This window comes from Halichoerus grypus, chromosome 11 (assembly GCF_964656455.1).
Source record: "Halichoerus grypus chromosome 11, mHalGry1.hap1.1, whole genome shotgun sequence".
Taxonomy (NCBI): domain Eukaryota; kingdom Metazoa; phylum Chordata; class Mammalia; order Carnivora; family Phocidae; genus Halichoerus; species Halichoerus grypus.
In genome coordinates, this window is record NC_135722.1 from 14529978 (window position 1) to 14551082 (window position 21105).

At 59.4% G+C, this 21105-nt stretch overlaps 1 protein-coding gene and 1 long non-coding RNA gene across 11 annotated transcripts; both read right to left on the bottom strand.

The window, feature by feature from the left end:
* Window positions 1-1447: 1447 nt before the first annotated feature.
* Window positions 1448-9041, bottom strand: SLC39A13 (solute carrier family 39 member 13). 10 transcript variants are annotated; one of them, XM_078058021.1, is made up of 10 exons: window positions 8881-9034; window positions 7137-7445; window positions 5419-5532; window positions 5012-5151; window positions 4519-4623; window positions 4311-4400; window positions 3496-3546; window positions 3054-3182; window positions 2780-2879; window positions 1448-2688 (listed from the first exon to the last, which is right to left on the bottom strand). In XM_078058021.1, exons 2-9 carry the CDS (start codon window positions 7435-7437, stop codon window positions 2817-2819), a joined length of 993 nt encoding a protein of 330 aa, XP_077914147.1. In that variant the 5' UTR covers window positions 7438-7445; window positions 8881-9034; the 3' UTR covers window positions 1448-2688; window positions 2780-2816. The 10 variants fall into 10 exon arrangements, 9 of the variants coding, with proteins under 9 accessions (XP_077914147.1, XP_035961009.2, XP_035961008.2 ...); XM_036105116.2 differs by having other exon boundaries at window positions 5012-5136; window positions 8881-9030; XM_036105115.2 differs by having other exon boundaries at window positions 3050-3182; window positions 5012-5136; window positions 8881-9030.
* Window positions 9042-10764: 1723 nt separating this feature from the next.
* LOC118543781 (uncharacterized) lies at window positions 10765-15198 on the bottom strand. Its single transcript, XR_004921246.2, has 2 exons — window positions 15099-15198; window positions 10765-12254 (listed from the first exon to the last, which is right to left on the bottom strand). It is a non-coding gene; the product is annotated as an uncharacterized LOC118543781 (long non-coding RNA).
* Window positions 15199-21105: the final 5907 nt, after the last annotated feature.

Below are 21105 nucleotides of genomic sequence, written 5' to 3' on the forward strand. Positions count from 1 at the left end.
CATAGCTGGGATTTAAACCCAGGACAGTAAAGCACGTCTGCTTTCCCCTGTGCTCTTAGCAGCAGCTTTCGGGGGCCCCAGAATGCCTTCCAGAGTAAGAGCGTCTCAGGAATCCTGTCAGCTCTTACTTGCCCCCTAGCAAGAGCCCCTCCACACTCCTTTTCCCGCCCTCTCCCTGACTGGACGTGCCCACAGTGAGCTACTGACAGCCAGCTCATCTGGAGGGCTCGGCTCCTGGCTAGCTTCCCAACCCTGGACTCCCGTTGCCTCCAGGCCGCCTGCTAGACTTTGCCAGTGCTCGCAGGGGTGATCCCCTTGGCAATCCCATTGACTTCCACCCCTTGCCCAAGGCGCTCCCAGTACAGCCTCCGAGGGCTTGTGGTTACTGTCCCCTATCTGGGGACAGACTCTGCCAGGGACAGACTCTGCTCGCCATTGTTCCTGCATTCTCTGGTCCCTCTCCTGACCAGTCAGGGCATTCACCTCCTGACCGTGGCACAGCAGTGAACCCACAGTCCCCCCCCCCCCCCCCACACACACACTCCCTCAACTTCCTCATTCATGAACGGGGGCCTCACTGCCTCCCCCGGGCAGCCTGAGTCCTGTGATTGCACGTGTACCTGTCACCTGGAAGGGCTCAACGCGGGTGGGAGCCCCAGTGCCGCCAAGGAGGAGGGGGGGGGCGGGGGGGGGGGACAGTCCCGGATTCCTTCCTTCCCCGGGCCCTGGACTGTCACAGCCGGCTGGGGCGGCTCCCTTTCTGCGGACAAGCCACCAGGTCAGAGCCAGGCACTCCCTGGAGGATGCCGCTGTCTGGGGCTTCAGCCCGGAGCGGCCTCCAGGACGGACAGATGGGGCAGTTCTCAGCCAGGGCTCCTGAAGGCCGACCCGCATGGCTCGGGGAGCACAGTGGGACTCCGCTCTCCCCTTCCTGCCTTCCCGGGCGCGCGCTGTGGGGAAACAGCACCCCCCGGCGCCTGAGGCCGCCTTTACACTCAGAAGAAGTGAGAATCTGTGAAGGACCTCATGATCTAATTTTACTGAAGCAAAGCTGGAGATGACTGTGGATGGAGCTCCCTTCCTCCGTTTACTCAGGGGACAGGCTGGGGAGAAGCCCCTGGCTCTTAGGTCCATAAAACGAGGACCGCCACCCTGGGGGTGCTGTCGGCTACAGTGGCGCGGTGCCAGGCTTGCGGCTTTGGGCTCCAGAGCCAACAGGCCGGGCAGAGCGTGAACGGCTATGCCCTGTCCTGAGAAACGCTGCGAGGGTAACCGTTCAGAGAGGGGCACAAAGAGCTGGAGCGGGGCTGCGGATGCCAAGGTGGGCAGGGTGGCCCGCTGACCGGGGGGGGGGGGGGCACAAAGCCACCAGCCTGGCTGGAGCAAGGGGCGTCCAGGAAAGCCCGGCTTGACCATGGACGGTGGTGTGCAGGAGAGAGGCAACCAGTTTGTATATAATATTTATTTGTATTTTATCTATAGTTATTTACAGAAAGAAACGGAACCACAGCACAACTGCTGTAAACCCATTCAGACCCTCTTGACGGCCGCTTCTCAGAACGTCCGCGGTCGAGCGGCAGGGCTGAGCCTGGCTGTGGAGCGGGCCAGCTCAGTGCCTGGGTGTCAGCCAAGGGAAATAGCTGGGGATTAGGGCTTCAGCGTTCTCCCAGAGCACATTCCTGCGTGCCGACAAGGCGGGGCCCTCACCACCCCCCAACCTACCCTCGGCCGGGTGGGACAGGAAAAAGGGCCTGGGCAGGGAGGGGCGGCCACAGCCCACTGTTCTGCCTCCAGGGTATCTCCGCCCGGACCGGCGTGAGCGTCCCTGAGCTGGACCAGCAGGCCTCTCTGGCCCAGGGCCGCTCACCGCCCTGCAGGCTGCTGCTTGGCAGCGGGAGGTGGCAAAAGCTGCAGGCGCTGCCAGGGAGCATTTCCTGGGGGCACAGGAGCTGGCCCAGGGCCGGCAGCCACGAGGAGAAGGTCTTGGGAAGCACCCCCGGCTCCATCCCGGGCTGGGTGGGACTGTCAGTGCTGAGTGCGGCGGCGAGGGGCTACACGAGCACCTGCCTCTCCTTTCTTTGGCCTTAGAACTGACAAAGGAAGGGCCAGGGCAACGGACACAGCAGAGAAGGCTCCCCAGCCTCAGCGCTCAGGCTGCCCGGGGCTCGGTGCCTGAGCAGAAGGCCAGGAACCCCAAGGCCCCAGAGGGAGACAGCTTTGGGCTCCCCGAAGCCCTGGGCTCCTGGGGCTCTTCTCACTCCCCCTGTGGGCTTGGTGGGGAGAGGCCTCCGCTTGGGAGCAGGGCTGCTATTCCTCAGTGCTCGCCGCGGGAAGTGCCGGATGGCGGGGGTAAGGAGACAAGACCACAGCGTGGCTGGGCGCGGGCATCGGGCCCTGGGCCCAGCGCACGATCACAGTGTCGGTCTCACGCGTACCTCTGCGCGCGCGCACACGCACACACGCACACACGCACACACACACACGCACACACACCCCGTCCTCTAATCTGGTCAGAGGGGCGCTCTCAGGCACTCGCCCTGTGCCTCACACACGGTCACAGACTGAATCCGAGTCTCTTATTGCTGGGGGCGGGGGGGGGCCGTCAGGGGCGGTCACCCCGCGAAGAGCGAGAAGAGCACCATCACCACGATGCCCGTGCAGAGCAGCAGGACCTGCTGCAGGGAGCGCCTGTGGGGGGAGGGGCCGGCTCAGGGAGGCGCTGAGGGCGGGCCAGAGCCCAGAAGCCCACCCCCCGGGGGCGATGCTGACGGGCACTCACCACGGGTCCTCTTCCTCCAGGAGGTCGGGCAGCACGTTCACCAGGGCGATGTAGAGGAAGCCGCCAGACGTGAAGGGCAGGATCCAGGCCACGGTCTCCTCTGCAGTGGGAGCAGAAGTCCCGACCGGCTGGGGGCCCAGGCGAGCCGTGGGCAGCACCCACTCCCACAGGGGACACTTGGGGCAGATCCTGGCCGGGACACGGGCCGGGGCAGCTGTGCCCTCTGGCTGGGGCCCCTCCGCGGACCACCACCACCCACCACGCCCGTACCTACTCCCTTGGGGGACTGCGTACAGATGGCGAAGCAGGCGCCCAGCAGGCCCCCCAGCGCCGTCGAGATCTGCAGCTTGGCTGCGCTCCATCGGTCAAAGCCGGCCCGGAGCAGGATGGCAAAGTCGCCCACCTGAGGGGAGGTCCAGATGATCACTCTGGTCCCCAGGGGACGGCTACGGACCTGCACACCGAGCCCCCTGCACCGGCCCTGCTGCTGGGCCCCCCAGGCCGCACCGCCGAGGCTGGGACCCCATTCACCCCCACCCCCACCCCCACCCGGAGGCTGGAGCACAGCTGAGATGGTGGCCGCAGCCTGGTGGGCTGAGCAGCTCCAGGCCTCCAAAGCCTCGTCCCCAAGCCTGCTGCTTCTGGGCTTCCCACCCCAAATCCCTCTCCGAAGTCCCACACCCACACTGCTGCCATGGAAACCCTCTGGCACACACCTCATGGGGGATCTCATGCAGAAGGATGGCCATGGTGGTCAGGAGCCCAATCTGCAGGGAAGGGAGTCTGTGGGGTTCTGGGCCAAGGGCCAGGCACCCACTTGTCCACTCAGTTTACAAATATTTACTCTGCTGGGTGCTCTGGCTGGACGCCATGTGGCTACTAGAAATACAGCAGACAAGAAACCTGTCTTCACAGAGCTAACAGTCTGGAGAGGGAGGCGAGGACTGAATGAACACACAAAGAACCACAAGATTACACAATGACAGGTGCTGTGGGGGAAGAGATGGACCGGGTGGCATGGGCATGAATGACAGGGGCCTCATTTAGATGAGGGGCCAGCAGAGGCCTCTTTGGGGAAGTGCGTGTCAGCTGAGGCCTGAAGGATAAGGAGCCAGGATTTCAAAGAGTGGGAGGAAGAACATTCCAGGCAGATAGAATAGTGTGTGGTGGAGGCCAGGAGCGGGGAAAGAGCTAGGCCAGCTCAAGAGTAGGCAGACCACTAATGTCAGAGAGGGCCGAGGGAAGAAGTGGGTGAGAAGCATCTAGAAGCGGGCAGGGCCCAAGCCTAGCAGCCTGGCAGAGGTATGCAGTCCCAACAAGGAGTGTTCGCAGTAAGAACAGACCAGTGGCTCGGACAAAAGGCGGCCACGTGCAGGAGCCCTCAGGGCTCGGATGAGGGTGTTGGTGATGGAGAGAGTGGGAAGTGCACAGACTGGAGACCTATTTTGGAGGCAGAGCCAACTGGTCAACACAGGCACCATCACTCCCTCCAGAAAGGCCTGGGGCCCACCTGGCCCAACCCCCCACTCACCTTCTTGCTCACAAGGAAGCTGGCAGCTACAGCCAGCCCGTGCGTGAAGTTGTCTATGGTGTTGGCCAGCAGGTTGAGATAGCCACTGACCTGCGTGAGGGGAGAGGAAGCCAGGCTGAGCCAGGCGGGCAGGGTTCGGCTGGGCCTGCCAGTTGGGGGGGCGGGGCGGACAGCTGCAAGAGGAGGGGGCCCTGAGTGGGCCACTCACTTTGATGGTCCGGACCACAGCACTCACGCCGGGCTCTGCAGCCGGCTGGGCCAGATAGTGGCCTTCACTGAGCGCGGCTGCAGCAGCGGGGTCTTTGCTGGGGGCCTAGGGCCAGGAGAAGGAGGGAGAGGGGACATTAGATATTCCCCCACTCGGCCAGGGTAGACACGGGAGGGGAGTGAGAGATGGAGACACAGAGGCAGGGAACAGCCCTTTGGTCTAGCTAGACTTCTCTGCTGCTCAGTCAGCTGTGTGCCCGCAGGCTCCACTGACCACCTTCCACGCCGCTGTCACTCCCAGTCTAAGAGAACAAGCCACAGCAGGGGCCCACGTCGTCACTCCCCGGATCTTCCCAGCTGGCCCAGCCTCCCAGAGCCCCGAGAGAATGGCCAAGAGACCCTCTTTTCGGGGCTCAACTCCGAACCTGCACCACCAGGCCCTGGCACCACATCACAGAGGCTGACCTGTCCAGGCCCCGGGGCGTGGGGCTCACCTGGCTGGTCCCCTCCTTCTCCTTGCTGTCCGGCAGCATCTTCTCCAACGCCAGAAAAGTGAGGAAGCCCGCGATGACCCACAGTCCCAGCTGCTGTTGCTGCTGCAGGCTCTGCCCCTCACCACCTGCAGGGGGCAGCACTGACAGGCCGGGCCACGCCAGGGCCACAGAAGCGGGGACCTCGTCAGGGGCAGTGACAGGCGAAGCGGGACGGGACTGGCTGGTGGGGAAGCTGGGCCCCAGGGACTGCCCCAGGGGCCAGGGTGCTGAAGCAGGACGAGTTCCTTGCCAGATGCCCAGATCGCCTCTCCCAGTCATTCTGGCAGAGCGGGCAAGGCCTAGGCCAACCTTGGGCGTGGGCACCAGCTCCCTCTGCCCTCCAGCCCCCCGACTGTGGCCTCACTCACCAGAGCTGGCACTGCATGTGTAGGCCCACGCCTCGGGCAGCAGGTGGAGAAACACATTGCCCAAAAGTCCCCCCAGGGCAAAGCTGAGCAGCTGCTTCAGGCGGCGGGCCCCAGCTACAGGACGGAGATGCGGAGATGTGGGGCTTGGGGACTGGCCTATCAGAGCCCCTGGCCAGACCTCTGCCCCACCCAGCTTGCTGGGCGCTGCGTTTTTCCAACCAGACTGCAAGCTTCCAGAAGGCTGGACTTGGCCTGCTGTCCTTCCTGGATCGCCCCCCCCCAACCCGCCCCCCCCCCCCAGGCCAAGCCCTGCCTGGGTGCTCAGCAGGAAATACATCACGACCCACTGGACGACTGTGGAAGCACTACGGCTTCATGGTTAAGAGACAGGGCGTGGGAGCCCGACGGGTCCCAGCTCCCCAACCCACCAGCTGGTGACCCTGGGCAGGTTACTTCTGGGACTCAGTTTCCCCATCTGTAAACCGGGGATGATTATTATCTGATAGGGACCTTGTGGGAATTAAATGACAATACACATAGCAAGCGCTCTTTAAGTGGGAATTTCTCTCTTCTCAGTCACTGTTACTCTCAGAAAAGTGGCAGAGATTTGGGGACTTTTGCAGACTTGCAGCATCGAGAGTTGGAAGTGCCCGAAGGCTGTCTCCAAACGCTTGGTTTGATAGAGAAACAGGCCCAGAGGGCAGAGGCCGCTTGGGGGGGGGTCAGGTGGGATCCCAGGGGAAGCTGCCGCTTCCAGGCTCTGTGACCTCAGCCTGGTCAAAGAACTCTGTGCCTTTGTTTCCCCATTTGTGAAATGGAGCTAAAAATCCCAGTCCCCCCGAGGCTGACCTCGCAGGGGCACTCTAAGAGGGGCGAGATGCTGCACAGGCCAAGGCAGCAGGGCCCCACGAGGGCTCTCTTCGCAGCTGTGACGCCAGCCCTCAGCCCGGCGTGGACCACAGATGTGCTCATAACCATCTGCTGGACGAACAGTTCCCGGGCCCCGCAGGCGGCAGAAGGGCCTGGAGCACGTATTCCGAACAGATTCCCGGAGCCCGGGGCCAGGCCTGCTACGGCGCACTCCTGGGACGGGCAGCAGGCACCTGCACTTTCAGCGGCTACCCACCCAGTCTTCTGTAGTTTTCATTACGAGTTACGACGTGTCATCCGTGCGTCGACAGCGCACAGCCGCGTGTGCGGCGCCAGAGGGGAGCCTCCGCCCCGGCCGACCCAGGGGCCCTGGGTGGGGGGGCTTTTCTGCACTGAGGGTGGGGCAGCGCTCGGCCGGCCAGCACATGGCGGTGGCCGCCCCCCGCCCCCAGCACCAGGCCCCCTTCTGAGTGCTCCGCCCGTTTGAGCTCCTCTCCTCTTCACAGCAGCACTTACGAGGCAGATACTAGTACTATCCCCCGTATTTAGGCTCAGAGCCTAAAGTTAAGTAACTTGCCCCATGCCACCAGCTGGTGAGTGGCAGAGCCAGGAGTGGAACCCAAGCGGCCTGGCACCCACGTTTCCAACCACAATATAGTTTCTCGGTCAATATTTGCTGGCTTTTATTCTTTCAGAATAAACAAATGCACACGTGAACGAACAAATGAGCCTGGCGCACCCTGGTCTCACAGGGTGAGAAGTTATGTGTTCCGTCCCTGCCCTCCACCCCAGAAAGACGTGGGACCCCAGTCTCCCAGGGCCCCGGGCGCCAGAGGAAGGTCGCCTACCTTCTGAGCGCAGCATGGTCCCCATCTCCAGGGGGATCACGAGCAGTGGGAAGACTCCGCTGAGCCCCACCATGAGTGAGCCCAGGAGGGAGCAGATCCAGGTGTCCAGCCTCTCTCCGCTCAGCAGGGCCCCCCAGGATTCGCTTTCCTTGTTGTCCAGGCGACAGGCAGCTGCGGGCCCCCGGCTCCGGAGGGCCGGCTGGGAACCCCCAGCCCCTCCCAGGAGCTCTAGGACAAGCGCAGTGAAGAAGAGGAGCCTTTGGCCCGCCATGCCACAGCCAGGACAGGGACATCCAGGCATGCCACGTGCTGAAAAACACAAAGCCTCTTACGTGAGCTGCCACCCTTGGCCGCACACCTGCTTAGCAAACGTGGCATCCTAACCCTCCCCCTAGACGAGCGGCCATGGCATCCGCTCTCCCGCCGGCCTTGCCCTGGGCCTCTGAGGACCCCAGTGATGGGTGCACAGAGCAAAGGGGCTCTACTCTTCCACACCCCACTCCCGAGGACCACACATTTTTTCCTCCCGAGCCTGCTCCAGACTGTGTGTCAGCGTGTCTGCCTGGGGCTAAACTTTCCCTAATGACGGGGTGAGGCGCTGGCTGGGTTCCCTTCAGCCACCGGCAGGCCCAGCCCAGTCGGGTGTCTCCAGCTGCCAGGAGAGGCTCTGCGGCCAGGATGTGCTCCAGCGAGGACACCCCGGGGACTGAGGCGGCCACTGTCTGGCCTGATGGGCAACACCTGATGGTGCAGGTGCGGAAAGCAGGCAGCGGAGCTAGGGCAGAACCATCAGAGCTTCTTCCTCGGCAGTGAGGCCCCCCACCCCGTCCCCAGGGCGCGGAGACAGACAGGAGGTGGAACTGCAGAGAAGGATCCTTCAGTCGGGAGCTGCCTCACGGATGTGCAGAGCACAGGCTTTGGAGACCGGCCCCGAACTCTGTGCTCTGCACCTACAGCGTTTGGAATGCGGGCAAGTCCCCGAAGCCCCTCTCTGGGCCTCGGTTTCCTCGTCTGTGGGATGAGAGAAGAACTGCCTCCCTCACTGGCTGTGACGAAGAGAGGAGCTCGCTAAGGCCGGTGGCCGTGCCTGGCAATGGAAGAGGCACGGGAAAGCCCTCCTTATACTGCAGGCGGCCTGGGACACCCCCGGAAGGAAGGTTCCCAGACGCTGGATCACAGGACGGGGATGTGAGTCAACCAACAGAGAAGTTCAATCTGGAAACTCGGGCGTGAGGTTTAAATGGGGTCTGCCCTGCCTCATCTGGCCGTGACCTTGAGCCAGCGATGTCCCTGCCTCAGTTTCCTCACCCCCTGATGGAGGTGGGAGGGTGGAAAAGATGCCCGCGTCCAGGAGCTCCGGGCCTTTACGGGAGACCCTGACGAACCCCGCCGGGGCTCCCTGGGGACCAAAGGCAGGACTGGGCCAGGCCAGACTTGGAGGCCAAGGCGGGAGACGCAGAGGTGCGGGGACCGCGGTCTGGGGAGAGGGGAACGGGGTACGGAGAGTGAGAGAGGAGAGGGAGAGGAGAAAGCAAGACAAAGTCAGGAGTGAGCGAGCCAGAGAGGGTGGGACACGGACGCGGAGGAGGAAAGCGAGGGAGCGATGGGCAGCGACGTGCGGGGCGACAGGGGAGAAGAGGAGCCCAAGGAAGTCGAACTGCCCGGCTCTGGGCCACAAGGGGGGCCAGAAGCCCGGGTCTAGCCCGGGGCCGGCAGGGCCCCCGAGGGTCGGGCGGTCACTCACCGTGCAGCGGCGGCGGCGGCGGCGCTCCGGGCTGCCCCGGCCATCCAGCAGCGGCGCCGCGCCCCGCCCCGGGTCTGCCCCGCCCGGCTCGGCCTCCCGGCCCCCCAGCCCAGAGCCGCCCCCGGCGCGCGGCCACGTCACACGGGACCTGTCCGGAACCCGACGCGCGGCGCGCCGCGGGGCCGGGGGGGGAGCGGCGGTCGCGGCGCGCTTCCGCCGCGCGGCCGTGGGGGACCCGGGAGGCCGGCGCACTTCCGCCCGGGCGGACGGCGGGGACGGGGGGGGACGCGGCGGGGCGGGCCGGGCGGAAGTGGGAGCCCCAGGGGCAAGGCGCTCAGCCCCGCTGGGGAGGGCGGGGGCGGCGGCCCCGCAGGGACCGCGAGCCGCTGGGTGGCTGGGCTTGCGGGTCTGGCCGCCGCTTCCTCTCTCGGGCCGCAGTTCCGCCCGAGGCCGCACGGGGGCGCGCTCGGTTGCCAGCAGGCGCCGCCGGGAGCCCGGCCGGGGTCGGGTGGGTTCCTGGCTCGGGCGCTCCAGCTCTGAGTCAAAGCGGCCTGGCTCCTCCATGAACAAGGGAAAGGGGAAGTGCCTGCCGCAGGGAGGGGCCTGGCCCCGGGAACCTCAGAAGAGGGAATTTTATTCTTACTCATCGAATTATTTTTATGCTTTGGTTTTTCACTGGGAACCTCAGGCCTTTGTCTCCAGGGCTTGTAACCCTTTGGGGTCCAATGCATGGTGTCTTGATACTGCTGCTCGGAACCCCAAACCTGGGGGAGCTGTCGCTTGTGCTTCCCTCTCCAGGAGGAAGCTAGGCCTGACCCCAGCCTGGGGCAGCAAGCAATAGCATTATTTACTGGACACTACTACGTGCCCTTCCCTCCATTTGCACTGTCTCGCTGAGTCCTTTGATCCCATTGAGGTGTGTACTGTTAGCCCAGGGTCACACATGGCACAGATGACAGAGCCAGGTTTGCATCTGGGTGTCCCTGAACCCAGAGCATGTGATAGCACCTGTCACTTCTACGGGGTGGGAGTCTTTCTCTCTGGGAATCAGGCAAGACTGTATAATATTCAGGATGGGGCATGTGCGGGCTCGGGCAGAGATTGCCTCGGGATGGGGGTCTCCAAGCCTCTGACCCTCCTGTGTCTCCCGTGGTAGCTCCCTTCAACTGTCCTGTGTGGCTCTTGCCTGCTGGGGTCTCTGAGGGCACACTGGGCTCTCACACACTGCACCTGGTGCCCTGTTTCCACTTCACACTCCAATGTCTGCCCTTCTTAGACCCCCCCAGCTCCTTCCAGATGGGATCAGCTTTCCTCTGAAAGCCTCTTGTCTGCCTCAGCACACCGGGCCCATAGGTCAGCCAGAACGCTCTCCTGGGCCTGTCCCTGAGTTCTGAAGTGGAAGCCCTGGGTTGGTTTCTTTGCAAAGGGAGGAAGACAATCGTGGATGCTGCTCTGGGATCTCAAAGATGCCACCCGCCCCCCCCCCCCGTATGCAAATCTCTCCATCCTATGCAAAGCACTTCACAATATACAAATGATTTCACAATAACACAGTCAGCATTCCTGCCTCTGGGGGCTGAGAGCTGCGGGCCACCTGCAGGAGGGTAGGCAAGACCCAGCCCGAAATGTCACTTGCTGCCTTCTCACTGTCCTTTCCTCTCATCTGGCCTGGAATTTCCACTGTCAGATTCCCTAATGGAGTCAAGAAACAAAGCACGTTGGGGGGCTCTAGAAGAGGACCGGGAGCAGGGAGGACCAGGTGGAAGGACATGGTGGGTGGTCTGATGTGTGGCTGTTAACAACAGTGAATTAGATCTGCCAGGGGATTCCAGGTAGAGATGAATGAGAAAAGAAAGATGCAGAAATGATTTATTTAATATGATCTATTTTTTAAAAATATTTTTTATTAACATATAATGTATTATTTGTTTCAGGGATGATCTATTTTTTAAAAAGATTTTATTTATTTATTTGACAGAGAGAGCACAAGTAGGCAAAGGGGCAGACAGAGAGCGGGAGAAGCAGGCTTCCTGCAGAGCAGAGAGCCTGATGCAGGGCTTGATCTCAGGATCCTGAAATCATGACCCAAGGTAAAGGCAGACGCCCAACCGACTGAGCCACCCAGGGGCCCCGATCTACTATTTTAACATAATGACAAAAGGGGGGCACCTGGGTGGCTCAGTCGGTTGAGTGTCTGACTGGGTTTCGGCTCAGGTCATGATCTCAGGGTTGTGAGACTGAGCCCCACATTGGGCTCCATTCTCAGCGAAGAGTCAGCTTCAGATTTTTTCTCCCTCCTTCTCCCTCCCCCTCTGCTCCTCCCCCTGCTTACGTGAACATACGAGTACACACACACTCTCAAATCAACAAATAAATAAATAAACTCTTTAAACAAAATGCTTGACTTCCTATGCCTCAGTTTCCTCATCTGTAAAATGGATTACTGTATCAGATTGTTGTGAGGAGTAAATGAATGAATATACGCAGAGCACTTAGAACTATGCCTGGCATATGAGAAGTTCTACTTCAGGGTTAGATATTATCATCATTCACATGTGTGAACACATGGGTATAAAGAAAATGTTACAGGGGCACCTGGATCGCTCAGTTGGTTGTGCGTCAGACTCTTGATTTCGGCTCAGGTCATGATCTCAGGGTCATGAGATCGAGTCCTGCGTGGGGCTCTGTGCTGGGTGTGGAACCTGCTTAGGATGCTCTCTTTCCCTCTCCCTCTGTCCCTCCCCCTCCTCTAAAAAAAAAGGAAAAGAAAATGTTACAGCAATGAACAGATACATTAGTGACACAAGACGGGGACCAACCTCACCCCTCTCCTTGCTGAGCACAGATGAGCATTTTCCAACACATTTACCAATTGGTTGGGAGGCCACAGGGACATTCTGGGTCGAGGCACTGGACAGAAGAACTTTAGCAGGGCAGATGAGCCTAGAGAGTGCTTGGATCTGAGTAGCTCTGAGGCGTCTGACTTGGGGGCCTGCAGACCCATTTCTCTGACTTCGCTGGGTCTGACTTTCACACATTCTTCCCGGCTCTGGTATCTTTAGTGGGGGCTTTTTCAGCAACCAGGTCTCAGCCCTCTATTTCCTGAAGGTAGGACTGCCCCTGAGCCCGGGCCTGCTGACAAGGCGGTGGCTGCAAGACCACCATGGCCTGGAATTGTCAATGTTATGACGACCTTCCCCCTCCTCTGGCTGTGCAGTGCTGGATGCTCTAGGCTGGGGGTTGATGCACAGTCTCTGCTTCCAGAGTGTGGACTTCTCCTTCTCAGGGCTTTCCGTGGGGTCCATGGGCCGGCACAACCTCTGCAGAAAGGCATCTGAAGCTCAGGGCCGCGATCACCTTGTCCAAGGTCACAGCTGAAATGAGGCTGTTCTTACGATGGACTCGGGCTCCACATCTCCACACCAAACCTGCCCCTGGGGAACCCCTGACCTTAACCCTCTCTCAAGTCATTCTTCCTAGAGTAGCCTCAGCTTCCTAGTGAGTTTCTGGAGTGTTTTCTCCCCCAGATCCTGAGCCCTGGCCAGATGATGCCCCAGCAACTCCAGAGCACCACTCCTTTCCCCTAGCCACCCTTCCTGGGCAGCCCATGGGCAACCAAGCCTCACTACTTTCTGTCTGGCCTCTCTGCCTTTATTACTATTTTTTTTAACTTTTCTCTCTTTCTTTTTTTAAAGATTTTATTTATTTATTTGAGAGAGAGAGAGTGAGAAACAGCATGAGAAGGGAGAGGGTCAGAGGGAGAAGCAGGCCCCCCGCTGAGCCGGGAGCCCGATGTGGGACTCGATGTGGGACTCGATCCCAGGACTCCAGGATCATGACCTGAGCTGAAGGCAGTCACTTAACCAACTGAGCCACCCAGGCGCCCCTGGCCTCTCTGCCTTTATAACCCCCTTTATAAGCCCCTTCCCATCCCCTGGCAGGCCTGGCATGTTCTTCCCCTTCTGCCATCTATTGACTGAACTCCAGCACGTTTACAAGGCTGCCCCTCCCTCCTGAAGCTTTCTGGATCTGTCCAGGCTGAAGGCCCTCAGTGTTGTGTGCCTTTGGGGTTCTTAGCCCCATCTCCTGCATGCACAGGCATCCCCCCCCTTGCCCCCCACCCCCGCCTTGTGGGCTTCTGGAAGGAAAGACAAGCTTTTGCCTATACCCTGAATAAAAATCTGTCCAGATGAATTTAATGTCTTTCTTTCCCCTTCAGGAGCGCAAATGCAGATACTTCTGTATTATGCACGGTCATCTGGGCGTTTGCAGGGCCCTCTTTTACTTAATGTATGTGTTTATTGAGGTATTTTCTTCCTTGTCACCCCTTCCCCATTCCATCTCCCTGCCTCCTTCTTGGGGGAACCTGAATTTTGCCATGATCAGGTTTTTTCTTTTTTTTTTTTTAAAGATTTTATTTATTTATTTGACAGAGAGAGACACAGCGAGAGAGGGAACACAAGCAGGGGGAGTGGGAGAGGGAGAAGCAGGCCTCCCGTGGAGCAGGGAGCCCGATGCGGGGCCCGATCCCAGGACCCTGGGATCACGACCTGAGCTGAAGGCAGACGCTTAATGACTGAGCCATCCAGGCGCCCAGGTTTTTTCTTTTTTAATGAGGAGTTTTCTCATATACCTGTATGCCTGGACAATATTGTTTGATTTGGCTTATTGATTGATTGATTTTTAAAGATTTTATTTTTAAGTAATCTCTACATCCAATGTGGAGTTTGAACTTACAACCCCAAGATCAAGAGTCGCATGCTCCACTCACCCAGGCACCACTTGGCTCTTTTTAAGACTAAGGAAAATAAAAGTTGTTATAAGGTTCTCTTTTACATTATTCAGTGAGTTTTACAATTGTTTTCATATAAGACCTGCATAATTGTTCATAAGTTTACTTTAAAGTATCTTACATTTTTGCAGATATTTTGAGTAGGATAATTCCCATTACATTCTGGATGATTTATTGATAGCCCACAGGAAGGCAAATTATTTTTATGTGTTCCTTTGATGCCTGGTAAATCAACTACATTTTTTTTTTTTTTTACCGGTTCTCATAATTTCTCAGACTTACTCTTATGTCTTCTGTCATCTCCTAATAACAAAAGTATTAAAAGGAAGGAACCAACATTGCTATTTGTAGAGATATGTTTTGGCTTGGTTTTGAACTTCACAGGAAGGGCAAGTATTTGTTTTCTGGGACTGGCTTTTTCACTCAACAGTATGGTACTAAGATTCATTCATGTTATTATGTGAAATTGGTTCATTTGCTTGCTTAACTGCTGAACCACGGGCCGCTGTGTGGATGAATCCACTGTATTTTATTTACCCATTCTCTTGTTGGTGGACTTTTGGGCTATTTCAAGACTTCTGCTATTAAGAACTGAGCAGTTTTGAACGTTCTTGCCCGGGTCTCTTGGAGCACCTGCCAAGGTCTCTCTTGATTTTACGCCTGGGGGGTGGGGGTGTGGAGATAGGCTGGGCCTCCGCTTTATAAGATAAGGCCAGATTGTTTTCTCTAGTGGTTACAGAGCTGCTGACTAGCAATGCCCTGGAGATTGCGCAGCTCTACCTCTTGTCCAACACGTGGTGCTGTCCGGCTTGTTCATTTTTGCCCTCCCAGTGGTGTCAAAGAGCATCCCACCCTGGTTCGTCTTTGTGGTTCCTTCCACACCAGTGAGCTTGAGCATCTCTCAGATATTCACTGAACACGTGTGCTCCCTCTTCTTAAAAATGCCCGCTCATGTCTTTTAACAATTTTTCTGCCGGATTCCTTGTTTCTTTTTTTCTCCCCCCCCCCACCCCGCCCCCCATGGACTTGCAAGAGTTCTTTATGTATTTTTGATGCTTAACCTTTGCCGGCTGCACGTGGCGGGCGTCTCCTCCCGATTTTGTGGCTGGCTTTTCACTTTCTCCAAGGTGCCTCCACTTCTCTCTTCCCTCCCACATCTGTGCCAGGGACGCCCATGGGCGCTGCTAGTGCGCGCGCGCGCGTGCGTTTGGGGGGGGGCTCGTGTCCCTCAGAACCCTGCGTAGACCCACCCCGCCGCTCCTCCTGCTCCCGGGGCTTTCGCGGACCCCGCTCCTCTCCCCTCGCAGCCTCCCTCCCGGCTTCGGCAGGGGCGGCCCGGGGCGGCGGGCTGGGGGCGGGAGGCCGCCCCGCGCCGGTGCCCCCGCTTCCCCCCCCCCGGAGTTATTGATCACTTCCGGCTCCTCACCTGGGGGCCGGGCCCCTCTCCGCTCGGCCGGGCAGCGACCCGCGGCAGTTCGGCGCTCCCTGGGGGCGGGCGCCCGGGGAGGGGCCCTCCGGCCGGCGCTCCGGAGGCGGGGGCGGGGGCGGGGGCCCGGCCTGCGGCTGGGGGCTGGGCTGGGGGGGGGGGCGGAAGCTGCGCGAGCAGATAAGCGCCGAGGTCGGTCCTGCGGTGAGACAGTGCGGGACGCCGCCTCCTCCCCCTGCCTCCGCCGCGCCATCTCCGCACCCTCTGTTCCCCACTCCCCCCACGCCGGGCTCGGCATCCTGGGTGGAGATCCCAGGGAGGGGGGGGAGGGAAGGAGGGGCTCCGGCCTGCGCCTTCAGTTCCCAGCCTCCGTGATCGCAGCTGGAAAGTGGGGGTAGGAGGCTCCACTTACTCCCCCGGGCTGTTGGAGACGGAACAAGTGCAGGCTGGTAAAAGCCCTCGGAGGATTTGAGCCTTTTGTAAAGGATGGGTACCCCGAGCCCTTCTCATTGGTCCTGCTGTACCCGCCTGACGCCAGGCTTCATCCTCCTTGCACAGATGGGAAAGCGAGGGTCTCACCTGAGGTCACACAATGCAAGTGCAGAGGAGGATGGAACGCTTTCCACTGTCCCCATCCTGGGGACAGAGCTAGGTTTCGTAGAGCCCGATGCTTATACAATTTGAGTCTTTAAGAAAAAGACTACAAGGGGCGCCTGGGTGGCTCAGTCGATAAGCGTCTGCCTTCGGCTCAGGTCATGATCCTGGGGTCCTGGGATCGAGCCCCGCATCGGGCTCCCTGCTCCGCGGGAGGCCTGCTTCTCCCTCTCCCACTCCCCCTGCTTGTGTTCCCTCTCTCGCTCTGTCTCTCTCTGTCAAATAAATAAAATCTTAAAAAAAGAAAAAGAAAAGACTACAAAATCACAATATAAATTTGCTGAAGCCTCTCCCAGGGCCTTGGAAGGTGCCTAAACAAGAGAGAAGCTCAAGTCTGGCTTCTCCGTTTGGTTGCCTGACTGGCAGGCCCCCTAGAAGGACTTACACCCCTCCACGGGAGAGTCAGACACCCATCATGGTTACGGGGTAGGGTGGCCTCAAACAAGCGCCTGGAGGAGTCCCTGCTGCAGCTGGTCCCAACCCCTTGCGTGCCCAGGAAGCCATCCGCAAGCCCAACCCAAGGGCAGTCAGGCATTTGGGGACTGCACCACAGCTGGGCAGGGCCATCCAGTCATGGTTGAACTCGTCACTCAGGGCCCCGGACCCTGTGGGTTGGCGGTGGCAGAGAACAACAGTTCCTAGGAGAGAAGGAGGGGGACCTCTCTGAGGCAGCGTAAATGCGTCTGACTTGTAGTTACTCAGTACTGGGGTTCAAGCCCCCACCAGGCTGTGTGACCTGGGGAAGACTCGTTCACCTCAGATTCCTCATCTGTAAATGGGAGTTATAATAATAGTACCAACCTGTCAGAGCTGTTGCGAGGCTACATGAGACCATGCATGAAGAGGGGCTGAGCCCTTGGCTTCTAGAAACAAACTTCCCTTCTGTGAAATCTCCAGGCCAGGAGAAGCATTTTTCTCTCCGTTCTAGGGTTCAGTCCCTTATCCAGGGGATGGACTCTGTTGTAGAGCTGAGATTTAAACCCATGAATGCCTGGCACCAATGCCTTGCTTCTAACTGTCAGGGAACACTGCTCCCCTAGGGCTTTCTCCCCGGGCGGTTAAGTGCCCCTGCTTAGGTGTGCATGCGCAGGGCCGGAGCCAGGAGGAGCACGGATAGCGTTTGATTCAGGAGACTGTTCACCTTTCTCTCGCTTTTATACTCTCTGCTCTCATGGGCTCCCGAGGCTGGAATTTTTCCAACTCTGACATCCTACAACCTGGACCAGGAGAAGCAAGAGACTCTGGTGATGGAGACAGGGCAGGGGGAGCTGGGAAGAGGCCATGACCACGGGGTCTGGGCAGCAGTGACACCCCAAAAGGCTCGAAGTCTTTTTCCAAACAGAGGTGCTGCTTTGCCTCATAGTCTGCAGAGGATCCCCAGCGGGTTAGCGGACAGCACTCAGCTCTCATCTGCGAGCTGCTCCTTTCTGGCCCGCTGACCTTCCTCCCCTCTGAGCCTCGGGGTTTTCCATATTTGAAATGGGGGTAAGGATAGCCGCAGCTGTGAGGATTATGAGATGTTAGTGAGTAAAGCGCCTGGCGAAAGCCACCGGTGGTTCAGATGGGTGTGGCTGTCTGAGGACAGAAGTGGGGTGTTGCGTGAGGGCAGGAGGGGTGTGAACAGCAGTGGGGAGTCCTGCTAAGGCGGGAGTTTGGACCTCCAAGGTCTCTCTCGCAGAGGGCGTGCCTTGGGGGTAGGGCTGGGAACCCCAGCTCTAACACTCTCCCAGATCAGGACAGGTCAGAGCGGGGCCAGAGGCCCTGGGGGTGCAGAGAAGAGCAGGGAGCAGAGGTTCTCACCCCACCTCAGGCAGGTGAAAGGGAAAGGAGGGAGGAAGTGGGTGCTTCTGGGAGGAGACGGGAGTGGTGGCCGCCGTGTGACACAGGCCCCACCAGCACCCTGAGGCCCCATCCCACGAGCTCCTTGGTCTTTCTGTGCGGATTTTCAAGGCAGGCATTTTCCGAGTAGGGAAACTGAGGGTGGGAGGTGAGGTCCCTTGGCCAGGGCCACGCACTGCATGCTGTCGATGTGTCTGGCCCTGCAGCCTGGGCTCCCAGCAGTCACGGTGCTTTCTTACCTTATCTGCCTGACAAGCTTGGGAGTGAAGCAGCGTGATCTCAGAGGCTCAGAGAGATCCCAGGCCCTGCCCCGCTCTCTGGTTAGCCGGGCGCTCCAGGCTGGCAGCTGTCCAGGAGGCATCCTCCGGAGACCCAGGGCTGAGGCTGAGGAGCATTTGCTCCCAGGGAGAGCAGAGACCCCTGGAGTATGGGAGTGAGCGCACCGTCTTGGGAGGGCTTCAAGTGGAGGCATCCTGAGTGTCTACAAGGCACCCGAGTGGCTGAGGAGGCTCTGCTGGGTATCTGGGGGCCTAGCTCATAGTGTCCCCAAAACTAGCTAAAATGCTTCTGAAATTCCTTGTTTTATCTTAAAAATTCATACAGATTTGCATCCTTCTTTTTAATATGTGAGCTCTCTTCCTGCCTTTAAAAAAAGTATCTTGGGGGTGGGAGGGAAAAAAAAATAAAGTTTCCCCTCTCAGTCTCTATGGTGAGTGGACACTTCAGGAAGACGTGCCGGGTACAAACAGTGGCCCCCAGGCCCTGGGCCCCTGGGTCTGGCTGGAGAGAGCCCAGGAGCTGAGTTGAGGTCAAGGCCCCGCCTACTCTCACAGTCTAGGGCTCTCCCCACCTCTGCTCTGTACTCCAGCCTCTTGCCTTGGCCCTCCTGGCTGCTCTCACAGACATCTGTCCAGCCGAGCCCAACTGTCCACTGGGAATTTCCAGAACGCCTCACCTTCCCTTCATCTCTGTGATCCCTTTGTCCCGTCCAGAGGGGCAGCACCCATCTTCAGCCCTCTCTGCTGGGCAGCCTGAGCATTCACTCTCCAAACCAGCACGCACCCCAGGGATTTCTGTGTCCATGAGGAGGAAACTGAGGCCCCAACCCTAGAGGTGCCTGGATCCAGGATGCACAGCAAGAAGTGTTGGCTGCCCAGGAGGTCTCTGGGCAGGTGGGGTCCCTAGGCCCGAGGAGCGAGTACCAGATCTGGGCCCTGGCCACGGAGGCAGGAGGGAGGAGGGAAGGCCGTGGGGAGCCGGGGGCTGCTGCCTGGCAGGTCCCTGTGCCCAGGGTAGGGAAGTTTCTTATTTCTCCTGCTCTGACTTCCCCCTTTGATTTATTATAGCCATGAAATGCTCTGCTCTCTTCTCTTTTCCTTGCTGTCCCCGGGGCTGGCGGAGCACGGACCTCCCCAGGCACGGGGCCTCAGCACTGCTGCACTCCCATCTCCTTCCAAGGGTTGAGTCCAGGTGGCCAGAAATGGGAGGTGAGTCGGGGCAGGCAGGGCGGGATGAGGAAGGGCTCACGTCTCCTAAGGGCTAGCCTGGGCAGGACCCCAGGGCCAGCGAGGTCTTGGTTGGGAAGGGCTGGGGCTGGGCACAGGGTGTGGCAGGTGTGGACTTGACAGCAGACGGCTCCCTGGGGTCGTGGGGGTGGCGGGATCTAGGCCAGCTGCCTCAGTGAGGCTTGGGGATCAGGCCCTGTCAGGGTCTGAAGGCCAGGCATGGAGTCCTCCAGCACCAACCACCAGGTCAGAGAAATGGCTTCCCTATGACCCCTGACCCCATACTCTGATTTAATGATGGCCAAAGCAGGCCTAGCCTAGGCCAGCCTGGGATGGGGCTGAGAATCCAGAGGAAGGCCTGAGGCGTGAACCCTAGGAGACCCCAGGCTCCTCGAGGCCACAGCTGGACATTCACCCTGTGGCCTGGCCCAGGCAAGTGAGGGCTGGAGTCTTTCTGTCCGGTTCTTCGGGAGGCCTGGCGGCCAGAGCGTTTCTCCCCGCCACTGTGTGGTGCCTGTGGTAATGGGGCTGTTGGCGTTTTGCAATGGGCCGGGGGTGGGGAGGCTGCGCACACACGCTTCCTGTGGTGACTGGGCGCTTCCTGTTTTCTCAGGCGCCGGACTTGCTACTGCCGATGTGGAAACAGGGGCAGCTGTGGCCCGGGGCGGCTCTGGGCTGGGCGCCCCGACCCTGCCCGGAGGGGCCTAGGGAGGCCTGACATCCCGGGTCCCAGACCTGGGTGGTGGAAAGCCCGAGGTGCCCCCCCATCGCACCAGCTCCCCCTCCTTCCCATCCCCAACAGCGTTCACCAAGTGGAAGGGGCCAGGCGGGGCCGTCACGCAAGGCCAAGCTGGGGCCGGGGAGGTCAGAGGTCCGGGGGTCAGGGCTCTAGGCCAGGAGTCAGGGTGCGTAGCTCTGGTCTCAGCTCTGTCCTTTGCTTTGAGTGCCTTTGGCCATCCCTGCCCCACGCCGGATGTTGGCTTCCTCTTTTGTGTAGTGATTATGGCACTCAGGGTCTAAAATCTTTCACCCATTTCTGCTCCAATTCTGGCATCATCCTTGAATTTTATATTTCAAGAGCCTCTGCTTTGGGGACAGGCGAGTGCTGAGGCTGGGACCCTCAGAGCAGGGCTTGGCATTGGCCCTGACAGAGAGGGGACTTGGAGAGACTAGGGGGGAGGAAAGGGCATGCCAGGCACGGGGCCAGACTGGAACAAGGCTTGGAGGTGGGAAGGCCGGGACCTAGTTTGGGAGACAGGGTGTTGATGGGACAGAGGGTAGTAGGTGACAAGGTTGACCCGGGATGATTCAAAAGTGGGAGAAAGATTTTAGGAACCTCTTTATATCCTGCAAACCTTGGGAAGGGGACTGACCCCCCCCCTCACATTCTTACTCAGAAGAAAGATAAGTGGTCTTTTGGAGGGTGGGGGCAGGGCCAGGCTTCCTGCCCAAGAAGGAGATGGGTACCCATGTGGGGTGACGTGGGAGGCTCAGGAGGGACCCACATCTTTCCTCCTCTGTCAGCTGCCACCCTGAAGGCCAGGCCTCAGGAGCTGGCACTGCCCTCTTCCCGAATGCGTCTTGTTTTGTTTTTAAGCACGGCTATTGCAAGAAGCGGAGGGGAGATGACTTTGCTTCTTGTTGAGTTTGCTGACAGCGCCTGACCTCTGGAGGAAAAGTTGCTTTGCACGGAGGCCAAGGCGTGAGCCTCCTGGGAACTGACCAGTCCACTGACTGAGTTCAGACGCCCTCTTGGTCTAGGAGGTTCTGGGACACCCATCTTGCCCGTAGAACCCCTGAACCTCAAGGCCTGCACAACACAGAAAGCACAAGGACTGGTTCCAGCCAGAAAGGCCTTGGGGATCCCAAGACCCTGAGGCCCAAACTTGGGGGCCATCAGGCCAGGCTGGCCCCCACTATCCTGTCCCCTGCCTCGGTGCCCTGGGCCAGCCCAAGTGCTGAGTTGGCGGCTCAGCAGCTGCTTCTGCCCGCGGAGGCCCAGTTATAAA